This window comes from Malaclemys terrapin, chromosome 7 (genome assembly GCF_027887155.1).
Source record: "Malaclemys terrapin pileata isolate rMalTer1 chromosome 7, rMalTer1.hap1, whole genome shotgun sequence".
In the NCBI taxonomy this organism is placed as follows: Eukaryota; Metazoa; Chordata; order Testudines; family Emydidae; genus Malaclemys; species Malaclemys terrapin.
Window position 1 is genome coordinate 124,358,593 of NC_071511.1, and position 22,634 is coordinate 124,381,226.

The 22,634-nt window shown below is 47.2% G+C and overlaps 1 protein-coding gene across 3 annotated transcripts in view; it reads right to left on the reverse strand.

The window, feature by feature from the left end:
• Positions 1-22,634, reverse strand: part of SUFU (SUFU negative regulator of hedgehog signaling) — a 164,535-nt gene that overhangs the window by 25,665 nt on the left and 116,236 nt on the right. For 2 of the 3 annotated variants that reach the window (XM_054033874.1, XM_054033873.1), the window contains exons 11-12: positions 15,960-16,028; positions 3,949-12,215 (exon numbers count right to left, since the gene is read on the reverse strand). The exons of the other annotated variant lie outside the window; for it this stretch is intronic. In XM_054033874.1, the coding sequence (XP_053889849.1) occupies positions 12,126-12,215; positions 15,960-16,028 (159 nt within the window). In that variant the 3' untranslated portion in view covers positions 3,949-12,125. Of the gene's footprint in view, positions 1-3,948; positions 12,216-15,959; positions 16,029-22,634 lie in introns of those variants that run through there. 3 annotated transcript variants of the gene reach the window in all.

Here is a 22,634-nt window from a genome sequence, read left to right on the forward strand (position 1 = left end):
CGTACCACTGGGGGGACATCCATTTATCTAGGTATTTGCCGAGTTTTACAACAGGCTACAGAAAAAGCAGTAGCGAAATCTGTACAAACGAAAATGTCATGCAGACACTGACTTGTCTATACTGCTCTCTATACTACAGACTGAAAAGTAAGTACATTATTAATATTCCAATTCATTTATTTTATAATTATATGGTAACAGTGAGAAAGTCAGCCATTTTTCAGTAATTGTGTGCTGGGACATTTTTGTATTTTTAGGTCTGATTTTGTAACCAAGGTCGTTTTTAAGTGAGGTGAAACTTGGGGGTACGCAAGACAAATCAGACTCCTGAAAGGGGGACAGTAGGACAACCACTGAGTTGGAGCATGCCCAGCAGGGGCGAGGGGGTGTGGTCTCTTCAGCCGACGGTGTGTGGTCAATCCTAGGTAAGCCAGTGTGGGGTCACAGAGGGCTAAGAATTCTCATTATTAAATGCAAAGGAAGCCAGCTCAGAGTGGGGTGTAAAGTGATCAGAATGACCAACCAGAGGGCAGCATCAAGCATAAAGATTCTTATCAGGATGAGTCACAAGGAGTTTTTTTAGCCCCTCTTTAGAGGCAGCTAGGCTCTACCGGACTGAGCACAGGGCTGGATGGAAGTCAGGAGACCCAAGTTATCTTCCCAAATCTGTCAGTGATTTACTACAGCCTTGGACAATAGTTTAATTCCCCCACCCCCGGAGTAATGGGATGGTGATGTTCAACCCATCTTTGTGTTGTGCTTTGAGGTCTATAGGCAGAAGGTCGGATTGTCAGTGCCAAGCCGTAGTAGAGCAGGAAGGGAGGGGTGAAGGGGATTAATCAAGGAATCAGTGTGTCCCCTTCCATCTTTTGAACCCCTTGTTACCACCTGAGGAACATAAGAATGACCATACTGGGTCAGACCAAAGGTCCATCTAGCCCAGTATCCTGTCTTCCGACAGTGGCCAATGCCAGGTGCCCCAGAGGGAATGAACAGGGAATCATCAGGTGATCCAGCCCGTTGCCCATTTCCAGCTTCTGGCAAACAGAGGCTAGGGACACCATCCCTGCCTATCCTGGCTAATAGCCATTGATGGACCTGTCCTCCATGAATTTATCTAGTTATTTTTTGAACCTTGTTATAGTCTTGGCCTTCACAACATCCTCTGGCAAGGAGTTCCACAGGTTGACGGTGCCTTGTGTGCATACATACTTCCTTTTGTTTGTTTTAAACCTGCTGCCTATTCTTTTCATTTGGTAGCCCCTAGTTCTTGTGTTATGAAAAGGAGTAAGTAACACTTCCTTATTTACTTTCTCCACACCAGTCATGATTTTATAGACCTCCATCATTTCCTCCCTTAGTCCTCTCTTTTCCAAGCTGGAAAGTCCCAGTCTTATTAATCTCTCCTCATACGGCCGCCGTTCCATACCCCTAATCATTTTTGTTGCCCTTTTCTGAACCTTTTCCAAGTCCAATGTATCGTTTCTGAGCTGGGCCGACCACATCTGCACACAGTATTCAAGCTGTGGGCGTATCATGGATTGATGTAGAGGCAATCTGATATTTTCTGTCTTATCTATCCATTATCTATCTAACATGCCACGTCTGGGCCTCACTGAGGGGTTAATAGGAAGCAGGAGATCTGTTGCTTCTGGCTTGTCTTCACTGGAGGCCGCCCAGAAGCAGCAGTTGCGTTTCCTTGCAGCACAGAGCGGTTTCTCCCTTAAAATGTCCAATCCGCAGCAAGGCAACCAAGGCCCTCTCCCCCCGCCCCGAGGAGCCGAACGTCATGCCAGATGCTAACCTCATCGGGAGGAGACCAGGCCAAATTCTTTGTGCTGCCCAGAGCAGTTTATATGTAATGAATTAGTCTATGCCCCTGGCTGGGGTTTGCTAACAAGGCAGCAGTGGGTAAAGGGCCATCGAACCAGTAACTTAGTCATCAGCTCTAGGATGCTAACAGCAGCACATCCAGAGTCTTTCACCATACCCCCCAAGAGAGCGCCACAGACAATGGCTCTTGAAGGGCATCAGCTTGTATAAGAGAGACCCAAAAGGGGCAAAAAGACTCTGGCTCCCTATGTCTCGGGAGACAGAAACCCCGCCCCAGGGAGGAAGGCGAGCCCAGCAGCTTGGTTGTAGTTAATCGACATGTAAACTCCTCCTGGGTTTAAAACGAGCCTAAGCAGGAAACCAAAGAATGTGTGGGGGCCCAGCAGCGCGGCTCATGGGTTCCAGGAAGTGTTACTGACTAATCTGGTTAAGTCCACACTCAAACAAAACTTGTGTAGGCAGAGTTCAGCGAGCAGCTGAAAGGGAAGAAAGCAGCTGCTGCCGGTGCCTGGCTCAGGGGCCCTCCCAAAAGCTAGAACACAAGTGGGGGTGGAGATGATCTTGACAATTCCTTCCCGCCCCCCTAAGAAGCCAAGTCAGAGGCTTGGGGTTTTTCGGGCTTGATCTAAGGCTGTAACCAAAGCAGCACATGGCTGGCCACCCCTACCCCACCTCCCCCCATTCCAAAGGCAGGCTTTTGGTGACACAGGCAGACTTTTCCTTTCTGAGCGGCCGCCTTCCTCCAGTGTTTGCACCTTCCCCACTCGCTGCTGTGGAAGGGTAGATCATAGCATCACCACCACACGACCAACCCATCAATGCTGTTAACCGGTCTTATATTTAAGCAGAAAACGCTTTGAGGCAGGACACATCTTGTCATGTGCCTACATACACACTGGACTGAGCACAAGGGAGCCCTGAATGCTGCTTCGGACCTCTGGGTGCCCCCCAATACCCGTAACTTCCCTGGGGGTCCCAGTTTATTGGCAGGGCTCTTCAACAGAAACAAAACCCCAGCCACACCTCCAGGCACATCCCCTCCTGCAGCGTCTCAGCCTGAAATCCAGCCAACCTGATCAGAGCAAGACAAGTTGCATGTCTTCAGAGCCACCTGCCCTGGATTCTGGTCAGCACCCCGTTCTCTCGCTCCCTCCCAGATTAGCCCAGCTCCTTGAAAGCTGAGCGCTTTGCGATGCTCGGCGCTATCTCGTTCCCCCGCTCACGGACATTAACCACTGGAGCATCTGAAACCCCGCTCGGATTTAACCCCAAAATCCTAATACCATTCAGGATGAGCAGTGGAAACGGGGTAGTCAATTTTAGTTTTTTGCCACGGTCAGTTTCACTTGCTGGTTTTTCTCCCAGTAGCAGGATGCTGCACTGTTTATAGGACAAAGGTTATTCCTGTAGAAATGAATGATTTCCACGCTCAGACTTCAAAAATAACCTCATGGAACCATTTCTGCTGACAACAGGATACTTGTTTCCATTGAAATTAAAGGGTAAGTGGGGGGTGGGGGAGGATGATGTGACCCAATAGTATCTCTTCAAGGAGAGAGAGAAAGAATCTAGACTGAAAGTGGATTTCTTCTCCTCATCCATCTTTCTCCCTTCTTTTGTAGGCTGTCATTTCCCCTCTCCCAGGTCAGATATTCCCACCCTCCCTCTCTCTGACCTTAAAAGAATTCATTACTGAAGAGTGTAAAAAGATGACTGCAAAATCATTCTGAATTACTAGGAAATCATTGCAACATTAGCTCAGTAATATGTTTTTCATAAGTGTTCTCTGGGCCATCTCTCCTGTCCCCCCCGATTTACTTGTTCCCTCCAAACATACCTGCAAATTCCCACTGAAGCCAAGGGGCTGATGTACCTGAGGACAGAAATTGGCCCTGAAGTACTTAAGTTCTCTTCTCCTTTCTAATTTATGGGCTGCCCTAACAGTTTAGAACAGGAGTTACCCTCCATAGATAAGACCTATAGTCTAGCTAATTCTAAGACTAAGGAGAGACTGGTTGATAAGCAAGGAGCTAACTGTAGCTCTGATAACGAACGTGAATCAATCCATCCCATTTTCTTTCTTTTGCAACCACACCGAGAAAAGGACACAACCAATTATGCAAATATGTTTAATGCACTTAGAATACACGTGAGAAAAAATGTTTAGTGATTCACAAAAATATTACAAAAGTCACGTGCAGGTGGACTGCACTGGCACTCCAATAACAAAGTAAGAATTTACATTAGGAACTAATATAAAATATTTAAAAACCTCTGCTAGTTTAGCTTTCCATTTGTAATTTTTTTTTTTTTTTTTTGGTTTAAAAAAAAAAAAATAAGTCCAACTACAAAGTACTGACAGACTGACTGCAGGAACACAGGCTCCTTGCAGATCGATTCTGCAGTGTCCTTAGAATTCTAATAAGAAAAATACACACACACGCACGCAAAAAAGAAACAGACGAACTACAAAAACGTTCACCTCAGCTGATGGCTGCAAAAGCAACCCCAGCAGTCCGGGTTCTGTCCGTTTTATGTAACCCACAAATAAATGCTCATTTTCTCCTAGGTTAACCAGCTCAACAGCTTTCCAACAGTTAGTGTCGTCAACAACAACAGAAACAAAAGCTCTATCCCTTTACAAAAATATTTATAGGTAAGGAAAAGGACTTGGTAGCCAACCCGGGCCCTAGGGACATAAAAGAGTTTTGAAAAAGCAAGTCAATCCCTTCGTTGTGAATATGGCTAATCATTCCTTTAAACATCTCCTCCTCTGCTTCTGACTCCAGCTGAACCCAAGCCCACCGGGGCTTTATTGGAGGGTGGGAGCTGGATTTGAATGGATTTGGACCAGTGAAGAATCCTGCATTTGGAACGGCAGGTTCCTGTGCACAGGAAACAGTCTAGTGCCAATGAGCTGTAAATTGCTGCTTCAAGGAAAGGCAAAAGGACAAAAATAAAAGGGCAAAATCCTCAGATTCTGTGATCAGTCCCTGCTTGAAGGACACAGTCGTTTAAACTCACTTCCCCTTTCTTCTGTCCCCAATGGGCTTGACATTCTGTAAGGCAGGTGGTAGCTTGAAATTCTGTATGTTGTTACAGAGGAAATTGGCAAAGGCATCTTGGGCCTAATCTGGATCCTACTGGATATCAGGAAACTATTATACTGTGGAATATCCCCTGGATTCTAAACCACTCCACTGTCAAGAAACAACAGCCACAACTGTTTATGTAGGACCTACATCAAGGCAACGTGTTGCTCCCTCCACCGGCTCTGCAGCAGACGAGTATTTACAGAGCTGCGCTTACAACACTGTAGTTGGGCTTTGGGGAAGGGAACAAAAACCATTTTGCTTTAACAGCCTCCCTAGCAGAGAAGTGCAGAGAAGAAAAAAATAAAAATAATCAGTGTTTGCAAAATAGAACAATCAGCAACAAAGGAAATTTTACTCCCGCTTTTAAGAGGATGTTGAAGAAAAAAAAAAAAAGGAGAAAAAATACTTTTAGGTCATTTAAAAAATGAAAAAGCATTTGACAGTGTCCTTTTAACATTTACCACACAGTGATTTCTGTATTTATGTAACACTGTTATCAGGGACCTAAAATTTCAACCGTGAATAATGAGGCACACAAGATTATTTAATACTTTTACCACCTCCCATTATCTCATGGAGGGAAGGAAATAGGCTCCTTTATGGCAGACTTGAAATGACATTTCTAAGCTAATATGCCACTTTTTATGATTTTATGGTCTGTGAGCAATTTTAGGAAAAATAGACTGGTACTAGAAATGAATAAGTGGTGACGTGTATTACACGACAGGTTAATTGCCTGAGAGATACAGGTCAGTATGTGGGCTCAGTTTAAACCACACCGCCCGCCACAGGCTTATTCTCGGTTTGAAATTTTGGACTCGCACTGAACGAAAGCTTTACAAAAAAGGAAAGAACGAGCATATACCATTATGCTAGGGAAGTGTCACAAAAATGATAAGCTGCTACAGATCTCGCTGGAAATTGCAATAGTATCGGAGACCTAAATTAGGCTTAAAATGTTAGGACGTGATGACTCGGAACAAAAACGTTCAATCTGGATAGATTCCTGTTGAAACATCTGCTCCCCATTCATCCCCCACTTCCCTTGCTTTTATTAAGCAGGGAGGAGATCTTTGCTGCTTAACAATTAATCTGCTCCTGTCGTTTAACTGAAACTAGAAATAAGGTGCATTTTATATACAAGTGCGGATGATTAGCTATTGGAAAAATCTATCAAGGGAACTAGTGGATTTTCCATCTAATGTCATCCGGCTAAAAGATGCTTAAGACACATTCAGGCTATTGGGCTCAGTGCATGGGTGACTGGGTGAAACCCTGTGGCCTGGGTTATACATGAAGGCAGACTACAGCAGGGGTGGCCAGTCTGGGGCTCCGGAGCCACATGCGGCTCTTCAGAAGTTAATATGCGGCTTCTTGTACAGGCACCGACTCCGGGGCTGGAGCTACAGGCGCCAACTTTCCAATGTGCTGGGGGGAGCTCACTGCTCAACCCCTGGCTCTGCCACAGGCCCTGCCCCCTCTCCACCCCTTCCTGCCCCCTCCCCTGAGCCTGCTGTGCCCTCGCTCCTCCCCCTCCCCCCCAGCCTCCTGCATGCCACGGGAGGTGCAGGGAGGGAGGGAGAGGTGCTGATCGGTGGGGCTGCTGGTGGGTGGGAGGCGCTGGGAGCCGGGGGTGGGGAGCTGCTGATGTATGCCTGTGGCTCTTTGGCAACGTACATTGGTAAATTCTGGCTCCTTCTCAGGCTCAGGTTGGCCACCCCTGGGCTAGATGATCTAATAGTCCGTACTCATTTTAAAAGTCTATTCATCTATTTCCCGCCCCCTGAAGTTACAGTCCCCACCCCAGTTGGGAGAGCAACCCTTGCTAGCAGCTAGTTACAAGGCAACAAAACGGGGGTTATGACTTTGGATGTGAACATGTGAGGCAGGAATAAACAGCAGGTGCAATAAACAGCAGGTGCAAGTCGAGCTGTTAAGCAACAAAGATCCCTTTTCCATACAGGCCTTTCGGAGTAATAAAAAGGCCAGAGAAACGCAAGAGAAGACATCGCTTCTGCCCACCACCGGAGAAGAACGTGAGCGGCGGCCATGTCTCTAAATGGAGTGTCTGAAAGAGTTTTCCTTGGAAGGCGCTGCTGACTAGCTTGATGTGGTAAACGCACAGTACCTGAGTAACGAGAACGAAGCTCATTCAATTAAAGAGCCTGCAGAGTCACACCAGGGGATCGAGAGAGAAGCAGCAGTAACTTCGGCAAACTGTTAATGATTAGAACAGACGAAGAAGCAGCCACGTCATAATTTCACCTTCCATTTGCTAACAAGACAGCCATTTGTGGACAATGTCAGAGAAGACAAATATGACTATTTGCTCTGTCTATTATAAATGAAACTCTTGTAGATTTAAAAAATTCTTAATTTGCTTTTTACGTCAAGTGGTTCCGCCTGGCGTTGACAATCAACACAGCCCGAGGGCCAGTCTCCATGCGAGCAGACCCGTGTGCCTGGCTCATGTCAGTAGGACTGAGCATTGGAACAAGGATTTGCTCACATGGATCCCGCTGCAGAATTGGGTCCCAAGTCAGATTCACTTTCGTTTTAGTTAATTTCACTGCCAGGTTTGCTTGCAATAGCGCAATCTGCAACACTTGGGTCACAGACACTGCAGGTCAATGTCTAACAAACTGTGCATCAATTCATTATGTTGTTTAAATTCCATCCTCTAAGTACTTCTACTGGTCTCAAGTTTTGTAAACAAATGTTTATTTCCTCAAAGACAACCTTGTGCCCTGTGACCATTCAAGAGCTACAGATTATTTAAAATGAAGGGCTTTAGCATGCCGTCTCAAATCATTCCTGGCAAATCTGTGTCCAATCAAACCAACCTACCGCTGTCCTCAAAGCCATTACACATAGCAGATATTCTAGATCTAGGCCACAGAAAATATTACAACAGGTCACGCCAATTGCAACACTTAAGGTCTCTCTGGTTTGCTGAGAGCCTAGTTTCTTTAATACTGTAACTGTAATTTTTTTTTTTTTTTTTTTAAACAAGTGTGTGAATGCAAGAGTGTTTACAGCTCTTGGGATTTCCCTTGTTTGAAGGTGGCTGTCCCCATGATAGACTTTCAAGGCATCACAGGTCTGCCATAAGGAAGTATTCCTATCTATCTGCATTGGAAGATTTCTCTCTTTTTTGGGGGGGTAGAGAGAAGAGAAATCTCTACACACTTATTTTAAAATGCAATTTACATCCAGATCGCCGCTTCCACCCAACACAAATTGCATGGCTTTGGTTTTTGTATAATCCCTGTTCAAATCTCTGCCAGCCTGAACAAATCTAAAAGCAGCATGAGTGAACTGCCATTCTCAACAACACTGGCCTGGAAAACCACCTTGGAATTAACATTTATGCATTTCCCTTTTCAAGCCATTTACTCATTTAAAAATATATATATTCAAAAGTTCTCTTTTTTCCATGTCACCCCTCCTCCCCCTGTCCAAGACAAAAACTAGAAAAGTATCAAAACTCAAGATCTCATTTAGCTGCCAACTGAATAGTCTTTGGCACGGCTGCAAACTTCAACTGCACACAGGGAAAAATGTTATGGGTGACGAGTTCTCTAAATATTGATTAATGTGCAACTTTCTTGTTCTAAAAGAATGGAGACAGGAGTGGGACAGAGTCAAAAGGTTTCCTTTCACCAGTGAATCTCTTGCAGAGAGGCTGGCAATAGGCCGTAGATTGCTATTGTAGCAGTGATTTGTTTTGTTTTGTTTTTATTTGCTAAACTAATTAGGAAGACCCGACTTCCTTCCCTTGAAACAAAATGTAATTTGGCAGCCAGCGAGGCTTTAAGAATAGGGTTTGTGAGAAAGTGTCTTACAAATCAAAGGTACCTATCTTGCCAACTGGTCATAACTCAAATACTGATGACTAGATATAAATACATGACATATAAACAAAAACACATGGGTATAGCTGGGATTTCCAAAGCACTCAGGTCATGTCTACACTACAAAATTATGTCAACTGAATTTATTACGGCAGACAGCCACCGGAGTTATTAAATCACTCGTGAGTGTGCATTTGTGTTGGCAGCACACATCCTCCCCAGGAGCGCCTGTATAGATTGTATTGTCCGTGTGGGGCATTGCGGGATGGCTCCTGAAAGCCAATAACAGTAGACATAAGCGACACGGTGTCTACACTGACATTGGGTCAACCTAATGACATGGACTGTGACTCTACCCTGCTTGGGAAGGTGATGTTAGTAAATCGGTGTAGACAGCCACTTACATCGTCAGGAGCCAAACTGGAGTGAAGACACTTCCACAGCTAGGTCGACACAAGGAAGCTTACATCGACCTACCTGTGTAGCCTAGGCCAAGCCTCAGTGTGGTCCCTTCACATCCCCCTCTGAAACCAACCAACATCCAACCCACAGCGATAAACAGGAGTGAATGCAGAACGGAAGAACAATTGTGAGAGAGGCAGATTTGGAGAAAAATCCTGCAGAGAGAAAGTATTTTACCTACAGTCCGGCACTCGCTCATGTGTCTCGTGGGAAGGTTTCAAAGAGTCTCAACTCGAGTTAGGGCAGAGAGACAGAACTCAGATGGCCTCCTGGTCTCTGCCCCTTTGTGACTTCTGTGGGAACAGCAGCAATTGCTGACATGGACAAATCACTCTAGGAAAGTCCTGTGCTTTCAGCTTCTCTTAATGAGACTTCGCAGCTGGAAAGAAGGAAGAGGAGCCGGCCCTGTGGCAATCAGCCAGTTCTCCAAACACCACTGGCAAGTGTTTGGTTCATGGGCCGCTCTTTGAAATCTGTGGATTTAGGGCAAAGTCTTCATTGTCCGCTTTCCTCCTTTTCTGATTGGCATGATGCCACTATTTCTTCACAGTGAGGTGAGGAGGGGAGTCTATTTTGTGCCTGGGTTGGTAGATTTGCATGCCAATTTTCAGCCTCTCTCTAGTCCACTGGCCCCTGGAAATGCATCTACAACTCCCACCAACATTAAGGAACAGAACAGACCGGCACTGCATACACATTTCATAGTAAATGGGACGCTGCAAGCCAGCCAAAGATTCTCCTGGATAAATGCAGACTGCCACAACACAAAAATCACTCTGGCTGGCCCGGAGATTGGAAACTCTGCTCTTAAAAAATATCATTTCAAGATGATCCTTTGAGTTCAGACAAAATTACAGACTAATTTACATCGAAATTGCTTTCATAGCTTTGTAAAAAGGAAGCTGTTAAGCAACGTAGGATCTGGATTTGGCTTTCCTTAAATAATAATAAAAATAATGGTACTTGTACCTCCCTCTGAGAATCTTGGTCCACTTCACAGATGCTAATGGTCTAGGCATCCCAACCCCCCCCCCAGGAATATTATCCTCATTTGCAGAGGAGGAAGTGAAGTGATTTGCCTACACTCACACAGGAAATCCAGAGTCAGACCTCTCGGCTCCTAGATACATGCCTCAACCACAGGACTATACATCCTACAGCAACCAGCTCCAAAATATATTTTAAAAATCTTGACAAAATCCCACTTTGTTGGGAAGAAATTAAGACAACAACAACAACCAGCTTCTGTGAGGTATGGGCCAGTTTTAGCCATTGCGGTTTGATCAAAGGCAGTCAGTGGTTAAAAGTTGTTGCCACAGCCATGTTAAGACCACTGTATTGTGTACAACCAGAGACGAAGAAACGGCCATGTTAGCTTGTGAGTGGGAAAGGGTGGGGGGAGAAATCTGCCCCCACATAATTAGAAGTGACTGTATTCCAGTGTGAATCTGTCTGAGAAAGCACTGGTGAATCTACTTTAGAGAACAATCCAGGATTGGCAGGGGAAGGACTCAAGCATGGGGTAGCCTGCAGCCCATCTGCAATGCACCCACCAACGGCCTGCTCTTCGGAACCAGGATGCAACCTGCAGAGACAAAAGCTCTCAGCACACGTGCTCCATCTTGGTCTAAGGGAGGCCGCTGGGACCAAGAGGGAGTGTCATGTTGGAAGCAGAGCCTGAAGCTCATACTACAATATAACTTGGGGGCCCCGGTTACAGCCTGCTCATCCCCCAATCGTTAAAGCAAGGTTCAAATCCTTAGCACATGGCTACGGTCCCATGTGCACACAGGTTGTCGAACACAGAGTCTGGTAAGATGGAACTGTGCTAAGGACAACTGTGCTGTAAGCGGGTCCCCAGCAGGGTTTGTTTTGTAGTGCAGGTAGGGCTTTCTTCCAGGACTCTGCTGGTGGCTCTCTCTGTTGATGGGGAGGGTGGATCCGATCTCCATATTAAACAATTTAGAGCAGCCCTCTGGTTCCTGGAGCGTGGCCCCTCGGAACATACAGATCCTTTCCCACTTCTAGGATTCAAAGGGATTCTGTACAATAGCAAGGAAAAAATACTTGACAGCATCCCTTGAAAGATAAACATTCTGTAAACAGGAGATCTCCTCCTCTGCCCCGGTAGTCTCTCTTCCTCCTGCTTGTGCAAAAGCAGAGGTCACAACCTTCTCCGGGGCTCATGCATACATTCATACGCTAGGACAGGATGTGCAAGAAGAAAGTTGCCTCTGTTTGCAGCGATACCAGAGCTAATCAGACCGAGCTCAACGCTCAGACCTTTCCGAATCCTAGCAGCAGGGAGGGTTTGGGTTTGTTTTTTGACTAAACTTGAGAGTTCATCTTTAAATGAAGCGTGCGAGCTTCTGGCCTCGTTAACACCATTCCGTTTCTGAAAAGACAAAACAGCCCCTGGAGGAATAGTTCTGCAATCGGTAAAAGTTTGGCTAACCAAAAGGATTCCAAAGTCACGTAGAGAACATTTAATCCATGGGCTTGCACCTGGCAGAGTGCGTATGTAAATACAGGCGTACAAGGTATCTACACCCTGGGCGAAGACTGCAGGGATATTTGTAGCCAGCTAGAACAGGGAAAAAATTCTTACCACTACTTTTCATAGTTAAATATTTCTCACTTGCACTCAAACATACGCAGGCTGTTCCCGGAGAGTTCAGCCCAGGAAAGGATGGGGAAGAAGTGGCCCAGCACTGTCCAGTTCTGTCTGGGTTGGTGTTGTGTAACTCTTCTGTTTGCAGTGGTTGTGCAGCAATCTACTTTATTTGAAGGCATAGTTCTTACTGCATTAATTATCCTGTGAGTCACTGAGCAATGTACAGTCACTTGGCTCTCCCAGATGTCAGAAGGGTGTAATTCAGCTCTAATGCAGAGGGTTGTCAAACACAGCATCTGGTAAGATGGAGACTTTCAGTTTCTTTTCAGGCCAGCTGTACTCTTTTGGAAGTTTAAACTACGAGGCAATAAAGGGAGTCAGTTAATGCATTTCCCTGCAGCCTAACCCGCATTAACCCAAAGCTATTCTGAAAGTAGGCAGCCCTCCATTTAAGAGCTAAGTTTTTTTATTTTTATTTTAAAGCGAAGGGCCACTAAGAAAGCGTTTCCCCCTCCCCCATCAGTATGTTTTGGACAGCAGTGGACATTAGATAATGCGGTTTGTGTCTCTGCTGCCAAAGTAAAGTTACGAGGTTCCAGCCCAAGCGTTGTTCATTTCATTCGGTGAATTCTGCCAGGGTTACTGTTCCCACCACCATTTTCCCTCCCCTTCCGCATCTCAGTGAAAGTCTGCAATTTGCAAGAGTATCTCCCTTTCCACTTCACTGTGTTTCCTCCAACTGTCCCCAGGCCCCACGAGCCCCCTTTGTTTGCCTTAAAGCAAGAATCAGACAGCGGCTTTAAGATTCTCTGTGGCATGTGATATACGTGAGGCTGTATGGTTCTGTATGTAGCAGGCAGAACTGGCACAATGATTCACATGGCTAGCAGCTAGTCATGCTGTTCTGGTGGAGGACAGCCAGTGTTTCTGAATACCGTCCTTGGGCCACTTTATTTATGGCAAAACCCCCCTCCCTCCCCCCTGGAACAACCCCCTTGACTTTGCAGTGACTGTTCCCTGGCTCATGTCCACACACACAGCTGCCCTAACGATTAAGAAAGTGTTGGTTGCGATACCCAGCGTAGGAACTTGAGCTCAAGTCTGATTTTACACACCACTGCTTCCAGTGGCTACTTCTTCATGTGGAGGGGACGCCATGAATATTACAGCTGCTCTGGTTCATCCAGTCCTAGCTCCACCCCACCACACAGACCCTCCTGTTGGAAAGTAACCCCAGAACTCCTGCTCCCAGAACCAGCGCTGGGCACTCCTGGCCAGTGTCTGAGGCGTCCTTAGAATGTACTGGGCTAGCTCTGTCAAAAACAGTTTTGCTGTGGGAAGTATTGAACTGTTGCAAGGAGAAACAAGACGACGGGCCTGCTCAGAGAGTCAGTGTCCCTGCCTCAGTTCGTCTGAGCAGGAAGCAAATGGAAGGGTGTCTGCACTAAGGGTAAGCTGGGGGGCAGCGGGGTTTAGGGCTATCATGGAGTTACAGGATAAGCGTCTCAGAGGAGGAAAAAGACCCCAACTCCCTTTCATTTTTGCTCCCCACTGCTGGTTTTGCAGAGGAAAGTCAGAGTGGAAAAAGGATATCAAGAACAGAAAAGGGGGGGGGGAAGGGGGGAGAGGACGCAGGGCTGATTAACCCTACAAATGCCTAGATGTGTACAATGGCAGCCTATTTATTTAAAGCTGCCTCTCGTGTTTTAGGGCTTGTCCGGACTACACATTTGCCCCATTCATAAACACGCAAGGAACTGATCTTGAAAGTTGTTCCAGGGAATAGGATTGTCCCAGTCACCCCCAGCCTGTGCAGACAAAGCACGGGAACTTCTGGAAAGTTAACTGCTTTGTTTTTAAAAGGTTGCTGCACGCACAGACTAGCACCAGCTGATGGAAGGATTTGAACAGCAGCATCTACCCGGGGTTCTGCCTTGACTAGGGAGGATCGTCTAAACCAGAGACGTTCAATTCAGAACTAGTGCAATGAGTTCCTTTCCCATGAAAGTTCTTGGGCCAAATTCAGTGATGACACATGTGCCCATGTAAACTATGGCTATGTCTACACTGCAGCCAGGCGTGAGAGTGGCGGCTTCCACAGACTTACCCACAGTAGCTGTACTCCAGCTAGCCCGCTAAAACTAGACACCAGGACGCCGTGGAGTGGGCTTCAGCATCAGCTGCACGAGCAATTGCTTGTCTATGAAAACACGAGCTGCCATTCACCCCACCCCACCACAGCGTAGACTTGCCTATGTCTGGTACAAGTGTGTTGGAGAGTGGGCATAAGCAGTAAAGGACCCCTAAATTGCCCTTCCACCATTCCAGTAATTGTATTTTTGGGGCATCTGCCCCCTCAGTTTCTACGGGGACACTCAATTTTACTCATCTAGTGAATAAAAACTGGTGCAAGTTACACTACTTTGCCAACCGTTTTATAAACCTCTGTATAACCTGCACCCATATTTTCAGTCACTATCTGATTTAGCCTATGGGCCCCCCTTCCATCTCTAAGGTCTCATGCACTTAACAGACAATCATTCTAACGTTAATGAAGAGACACAAAGACACAGCATGAGTTTTTGGAGGTGCTCAACCAGACGAGTGTGGTGTTGCAGTTGGTATTCATTTCACCTTCACCTGGCTCATTACACCATGAAGGAGGGGTTCTTTTCCTAGAACCCAAAATTGGATTTTCATTCTACCTAGCGGGATACTGGCAACAGCCGAAAGAAGTCTCTGGGGAATGTATAAAGTTGACCCAAAACTCTTTACAAACGAATCCTGTGACTTACGAAGTCCTGCAGGATTCTGGGTGATGAAAGACCATAACCATCTACAGTATCCCCTGCCCCTTTTCTTTTAAACTGGGAAGGTTCCAAAATGGTCACGTCAGAGAAGAATACGTCAGAAAACATTTTAAAATGAGTAATGTCAAAGCAGCGTGGAAGCCAGTGTCTCATCCTTTGTCTGGCACTACGTACTTCCCAATAAAGCTAGGGAACACTAGCCCTGGGAAAAGGGACTCCAAAATGGTCACTTCTGTGCTAGCACAAATGATCTTTGGCTTAGGTTTAAATGGCTAAGAGCTGGCCTGAGAATTCACTACACTGCTAGCAAGGTGCTTGATCGCCTGCTGCGCTCCTTCACAGGGCATATATGACCCTGGCATTACGTCAGCTCAGGGTTCAACAATCAGAGCACTGAGGTTTTTCTGGGAGGTGAAGCAGGGAGGGACAGAGGGACAGGAGGGTTACTTTACAAGCCTAGGAAAGTTTCTTTAGAGTCCGCAGGGAGCTGTAAAAAATGGGATAAAAATATTACATGTCACGGCTGCTACTGCTCTCTGAAGCGAGGCAGGATATTTCTGTGGAGTGCAGGGGAGAGCTGGTGTTAAATGCGACTGGGTCACAGGACGGGGAAAGTCCGTTGCCGTGGTGCGTCCCCTGCTGCTGGGCTCAGCGCTGCCAGGCTGGCTGCGTGTATCTGTGCACCACACTCGAACTTAACAGAGTTTGGGAGGGAAGGGAACTAACAAGGGACAAGCAGCAGGTATGAAATAGCCCCTCCCTCCCCACCCAAAAGCGGCTCTGAAGTGCAATATGAAGTGGCAGCAAATATGCTGGGTGTTCCGCATTGCTCTGCAGGCCAAAGGGGCCCTTCAGCCATGCTGCTGCAGGGGGCACAAGCTGCAGCCCAGTGCAGCGGCCAGGGGTGCCGCACAGCTCCGCTCTGCTCCCCTGGGGCTTTGGCCAGGGGATGGCAGCATTCCAATTGCTGTGGGGACCCCCGCCAGTGGAGGCTACCTGGGGAAGCGTGCCGAATCAGTGCATTCCGCAGCAGCAGTGGCCACGGCCTCCTCGCTAGCCAACACCCCCCACTCTCGGGGCGGTGTTGGATTAGCTGCAGGTCCCCGATTGCCTCTGCAGTCCCTTCTCTTCCAGGGGGCCTGGTTTATGCCTGCAGGCTCAAAGGGTGGCTGAGCCCTGAAGCTGTGGGAAGGGCCGGAAGCTGCCAAACTCCAACACTAACAAAACAAGCCAACTGTGCAGCTTTTCTCTCGGCCAGCAGATGCTAGATATGGGAGCAACGCAGCCTTACTTCCTCGGGAGAAGTCAGATCTTCTAAGTCTTCCAGCATTCTTTCTACGAACTCTTCAGTCAACAGGATCTGCAAGGGGGAGACACTAGTTTACTCTTTTACACTCCAAGCTTTATGTAATTGCCAAGCAGCGGACCCCTTTCTTCTGCACAGAGGGGAGACTGTACATACTTTTCTTTGGCGACACAAAGGTTTGAGGCCTCTAGCTCCTGGCTTTACTCCCCCCCACAACCCCAACCACTGCAAAAAATGCTAAGATTACAAGGCAATCTTTTGCTACCATCAATTATCTTCCTACGTCTAAAATTAGAGGCTCAGCTTCAGAGAGGAAGGGGGGAGGGAGGCAGGGGAGGGCAAAAAGGGGTCAAGCAAACAATTGCAAAGGAAGGCAGTGGGAAACAGACACTTTCATCTGGCACAGTGGAGTTAAGTCTCTAGTATAATTGGGCTACAGCTGGTGGAGGGGGACAGGGCGGGACAGCCTGGAACCTGCACAGAGTCTGCATTTTGGGCACCTCGAGGGCTCTGATCTGGAGACCTGGCTTGTTAAATGGTGTATCATTTAGAAAAACCACAGATTCAGCAGGGGAGGCATTCAGAGAGGTGCCCAAGCCAGGAGCAGGAGGGTGTGGGATATACAGCATGGCTCTCGGACTCGGCTCAGAAAACCAGTCCTTGGTCCTTCCCAAATGTGCAACTCCCCCCGCTCCCAATCAGAATTGCTCCTCCCTCCCCCCAGCCTTGCTAGTCCGCATGAGAATTTAGGGGTGTGGTAGAAGGGGGAAGGCTCAGGCTTTTTCCAGGGGAGGACTAGCAAACGTGAAGTTCCTTGGACAATAACTTCTGACTACACGCCCCCCAAAAAGAGAGGGCCAGATCCCCAGTCAACATACTCCACTGAAGTCAGATATGCCCACTGACATCAGCTGGTCCTGAATATTAAGTGCGGAACCAGCATCTTCCCTCGCCCTTTTCTTAAAAAGAAACATGCCGTAGCAGAAGGTGCCCGCGCGAACAGCTTTTAAAGGGCCAGAGATAAACGCAAGCCCTGCTGAGGTGGGGTAGCAGTCAAGGACAAGGAAATCACCTCCACACGTGGGTCCAGTGAGGGGTGCTGGGTGTGGTGTTGCAGGGTTTGGGTATACAGCAGGCTATTCATTTTGCAAATTGCAGCTCACAGCTCTGTTCTTTCTCTGCTTCTCCTGGTGTTCCTTTTTCCTCCCTTCACTCCACCCTTTCCTTTTACAGTCTGTCTCCAACACCTCTCCATCCTATAGTGACCGGCATTCCCGCTTCTCTGCTCTGCCTGCATTGCATTGCATTCTCCCTCCTCCTCTGCTCACTCCTTACTCATCCTCTCCAATTCCACTCATGGTTCCCCCACTTCCTCCCCTCTGGCCCCTCAGCTCTGCATTCCCTCTCCAAGAGCTCAGGCAACTCTCCCCAGCTCCCAGTGCTGAAAGGGAGCAAGGCCAACCCCCAGTTCCACCCCTTTTCGGCTCCCCTCCAGTTCCAAACTGGAGCTCATCTCAGTGCTGCTTGTTGACAGCCTCCCTTGCAGCACGGAGCTCGCTGGGGGAAGCGCATAACAGCGCTGATGCTGCAGATTCCCTCGTAAGTTCTGATCTATATACTAGGAACCCATGGCCCACAGTCTGAGAACCCCTGAATCGGCTAGATGGACAGAAAAGGCACTGGCCACTCAAGCTACTATCATACATGGCAGTGGCACTGTACAAAAAGGAAGACCCTGTCTCTGCCCCGATGAGCTTTCAGTCTAACTTAGAGTTTAGATTCAGTACCCAGTTTGTGGTGTGGCATGGAGCCACTCCTGAAGCCCAGCGGAAACTGTGGCAATGTAATCAGCGGTATCACATCACAGACTCACATGCTTCATGAGGCTTTTTGGCTACAATCAGATGATTCCATGTCTATTATTGTCTATGTTGGGCCTTAGACGATCACATCTTTGGCTGGCACACTAAACCCAAACATCTATGAGCACTACAGCAGGGCTGGTTTAGACTACAGTGGGCAAGTTCTTTGGCGGAGATGGTAGCCCTGGCACACGTTGAATTGGAAATACCTGTGTGTCAATGAAAGGTTTGAAGAACCTAAAGGGTTGCTTACTCAGAAATACAACCAAAGCCATCCATGCTCAGAAACAGAACAGTCACCTGCATGGTTAACCCAGAAGATGGTGCAGCTGGCAAGGGTTGTCTGGGGAGGGCTCTGTATGTAGCAGATCAGCTTCTGTTCAGGTGTAGCCTGGCCGTGAGTGACAGGGCAGTGGGTGGAGAGTGGAAGACAGAGGATACGGCAGACGTAGCAAACTACACAGCAGTAGATAAGAGGAAGAAACCAGCACCCAAAGCAATCAGATGAGTGGGCAAGGAGGAAATACATATTCAACAGTGACACAGATGAGCAAAAATGAGAAAAAAAAAAGGGGAGTGGGGGGTGGCTATAGGGCAGTGGAGATGGCAAGAATGATAAAAATCAGATGTAGCAGTAGGAATAAAATCCAGGGTTAATAGGGAAGGAGCCCAAGGGACATTTCTAGGGTGTCAGAGGAGAGAAAGGAAGGAGAAATATATGCACAAATGAACCAATCTCATTGTAGGCCAGAGAAGAACAAGGTGGGGAATGGGGGGGAGCAGGGAAGGATATTTACAGGATAAAGGGCAGAAGGTGCAGCGCCTAGGGTAAACCACCACGGTTTGGATCCTGGAACAAACGTATGTGGAGTATCTAGATTAGCATTTGCAATTGTGTTCGTTAACGTCAGTTAGCCAGCAAACAACTAACTCCAGTTGAAACAAGCGCATAAAGCGTCTAAGCCAGCACAGTTCTGGTCCTGGGTGAACAGCGCCTCCTTTCCTGTGAAAGAAGCTTTGGAAGCCCGGAGCAGCCAAATGGATAGTGTGCCCTTGTGTCTCAGGAATGCCTGTAAGCCATCTTTTTAAAAATGGTTTGCTACACCAGGTAGCTGGGGAAAATCTTCACCATCATACACTCTGGAGGGTGCTGGGGATAGGTACCCGTTACCGTAGCATTTGGGCACATCTAACTGCTGAAAAGATTTAGAGGCTAAAGATACAACTACACTGGATACAGGCTGAAACCAGGTTCCTCCCAACAGAATTAGCCCAACCAAAATGTAATAAAGGCATCAAAGCAGGAATGCACAGACCACGCGGATCCAATCCTTGTGATCAGCAAGTAGATCTTCGTACAGAAGAGAGCTCTCTTTATTCTGATACTTACAAAGAGCCTGAAAATAAATTAAAATCAGTACCAACTGCCTTCTCACACACAATACTTCCTAGGTTTTTAGTCCTCTTAGCATGCCCGTGCCTGCAGATCACACCACCGCATTAACACACACACATTAGATGTGCATGGTATTAAAGGTGACATTCCAGCAAATAAACAGGACAGACCGTCGTAGCTCAAGGCTTCTAATTTAATTTCCTTTGGGATGTAAACCTTAGAAGCTCGCACTGAACAAATAGGCCCTGTTCTTTGTGTATTTCAGACCTGAACCCAGAGTTTTCCTTTGAGAACGTTAGCAGATCTTATCAACAGGATACTGCAGGGAGATCATAAATGATGGAGCAGCTTATTCGCTCTCCAAAGAATAACACAGACTCTCTGTTGTGATGCAGCTATGGGAAAGTCTGTGCAATCTGGAGGCCAAATTAAATGGTTTTCTGCATATTCAAAGCTGGACGTGCCTCTCCTCAGAGCAGACCTTTCCTACGGTGAAATCTTTTGGCTATGACTGGGGAAGAAAACAAGCTCTGGGGGACCTGTTTGTGTTCACTCTGATGTCAAAGAAGCCCCATAGATTCATAACCTAGGATTTTCATAGTTCAGCAACTGTGTGCAAACATTCCACCCTATGGACCTGCTGCAACCAGTTTCACACACTGGAGTGTAGTTCTGTCTTCGTAATGGCTGTTTGCAATAGTCACAAGCAAGAGCTAAAGAGTCCAGCCGGGGTTTGCAAAACATTTCCCTCAACACCGCACAACCAAGGACATGCCAGGTGCTTTCTGGGTCAGATTCCCGCCCACAACTTGCAGCTATGAGGATCAGGCTCCATTTTATACACGTGCTGCGGCTCTGCAAATCCCTTGCTACATGGTTACACATAGTGCTTGCAAAACCATAGAAGAGAAAATCCACAATTTTATCACTAAACTAGGAATGTCAAAAGTGCAACTGCAGGTCCAAAGTTTGGCAACCCCTGTTGAAACTTGTGTGTGCCCAGCCATGTTAAAAATGCTATATTATGTAAGGATTAACATCGCTATGGTTATGTAATGCACTGGCTTTGTGTGTGATGTCTCCCTCTAGAGCAGGGATTCTCAAACTTTTTTTTCCCACGGACCACTTGAAAATTGCTGAGGGTCTCAGCGAACCACTTAATGAACTTTCCAAATGTTATTTGTACCGTTAGCTAACTATTGTAAAGTGATGGATGTGCCCTCTCTCCCCTGTCGTGGCAGCCCCCGAGCTGGGGCGGGGAAGGAGGGGGGTCTCACCCCCCCTCCCCCCCTCCCCCCCAGAGCTGAGGCTTGAAGGGAGGGCCGTCTCCCCAGCTCCAGGGCTGTGGCTGCCGTGGAGAAAGTCGCTTTTCTCTGGCCGCCGCAGCCCTGCACATCCCAAATTCCCCCCGCCCCCTCTTCTCATGCCACTGCCTTCTCCCACCTACCCCCAATTCCCCCCAAGGCCACCACTTCACCTTACATGTGTGTCTTCTCCAGGGTCCAGGCACCGAATTAGTGGAGCCATGCCTGCGCAGTTCCACTAATTAGGTGAGTGGCCCTTCATTCTCTTGAGTGCGGCCATCCAGGCACGCACCTTAGAGGGAACTATCCGTGGACCACCTGAATGGAGCTTGCGGACCACTGGCAGTCCACAGACCACAGTCTGAGAATCTATGCTCTAGAGCTTAGCCTCAGCAACTATAACAGTCTGCTACTTACTAAATTAATGGAATTACTCTCATAGCTCAGGTGGGAGGAGGTTTGTACTTTCTATAGTGAATGCCCAAGGTTTGATTCCCCACTGATGACTGAGCCACCTACACGGTTAGCATGATTTTTTTGTACTTAACCAGTGATGGTATGCATGAACTGTATATCATGTGTGTTACTTGGTGCCCAACATCAAGATTCAGTCTATTAACCACATCTGTCAAGTTGTACTTCAACCTACATACGACAATGACTGGCACCCAAAAACCACGTGAGACTAATCTAAGGCTATGATTTTAAGTCTACAAGTGCAACTGCATGACTAATGCACCATCTCTCACTTCAGGGGTTCAAATCTATTGCAAGGGCTTGAAATTCTTAACTTGAAACAGGCTGGCTCTGACCCCAGGCTACAATAGTACATTTCACACAGCTGTTTATAGTCTGCCACAGTTGGTAAATCTCTGATCAGGAAAGAGCCCCCCCCAAATTCAGCTGGCAAGCAGACCACAGCACCTTTCATCTTCAGAATGCCTGGCTTGTAAAATGGTGTAATATACCCCAAAGTAAGTTACATAACAAGCCCTTAAGAAATCCTCCATCCATAAACCTGCTGCTTCTAGACTGGATGAGCCAGCAGATCCGAAGTTTGTGGCCTACTTCCTTTCATCAACAACATGGCTAATTTCCTGCAACTCTTGGGAGCAGACGGCACTGAAAGTGTGCCTGCTGAATTCCTGCCGTTAATACTGTACAGCAGAAGGAGGAATTCCTTTAATTCAAAATGCACCTAATCAAACTCCTTGTAAATAGTGCGCTGTGCCATGAGCAGACCCCCCCTGCTCTCTCATCTACCCTCCCCCTTTCATTGTGCTCTCTCTCATTTAGATTGCAAGCAGCTCGGGTCAGAAGCCTTGTCTCCTTATTTTCTGTGAGGCAATGGCACGATATGAAAAAGGACATGAGTTCTAACACCGTCCTGTAAGATTTCCATGATAGTTTTCACCAGAGAGTGTCACACATGTAAGTACTGTGAACAAACAAGGGGGATTTCTCTGGGGGGTGGAATCCCATTGCTATACTCCAAGGAAACTACCAGGCCTTCCCTGTAAAGGAAAAGATAATTACCCCTGCCCCAGGCACCATATTGCTACATTCAGGGATCTTACAATTCTGCTGGAAATAGTACATGAGGATTCGAAATGCTATCTCCCAAGAGGGTCTCTATGCGCACTAAGGAGCTGCTAGGACTCCCCAACTCTGTTTCATCAGCTTTAAAACTCCACCTGGACTAGCCCTGGGGAAGGGTACTTTTTGGAGCCTGTCAACATTGTTCTACCGATCTTCTGGATAGGATCACTGCTGTGTGACTATGTACAGCTTGGCTCAGCGATGACAAGGGTCTGAAGGGAGACAAGCTAATAGTCCATGCATTTTAAGGGGGAAAGTTTTAAGGAGGGAGAGGACTTCTCTAGGGTGCGACCAGTGGCTGGGAGAAAAGCTAAGGAGTAAAGACCTGACATTAATGGATAACTTAGACTGATTGGCAGGAAAAGCTTCCCGACAGTAAGATGCATTAGGCTGAGGGATAGTCAGTTTCTCTAGGAAGCGGTAGAAGCATTTGAGTCATCCAAAATGAGACTGGATGAAGCACTAGAAAATGTACCGCAGGAACAATCCTCCATTGGCC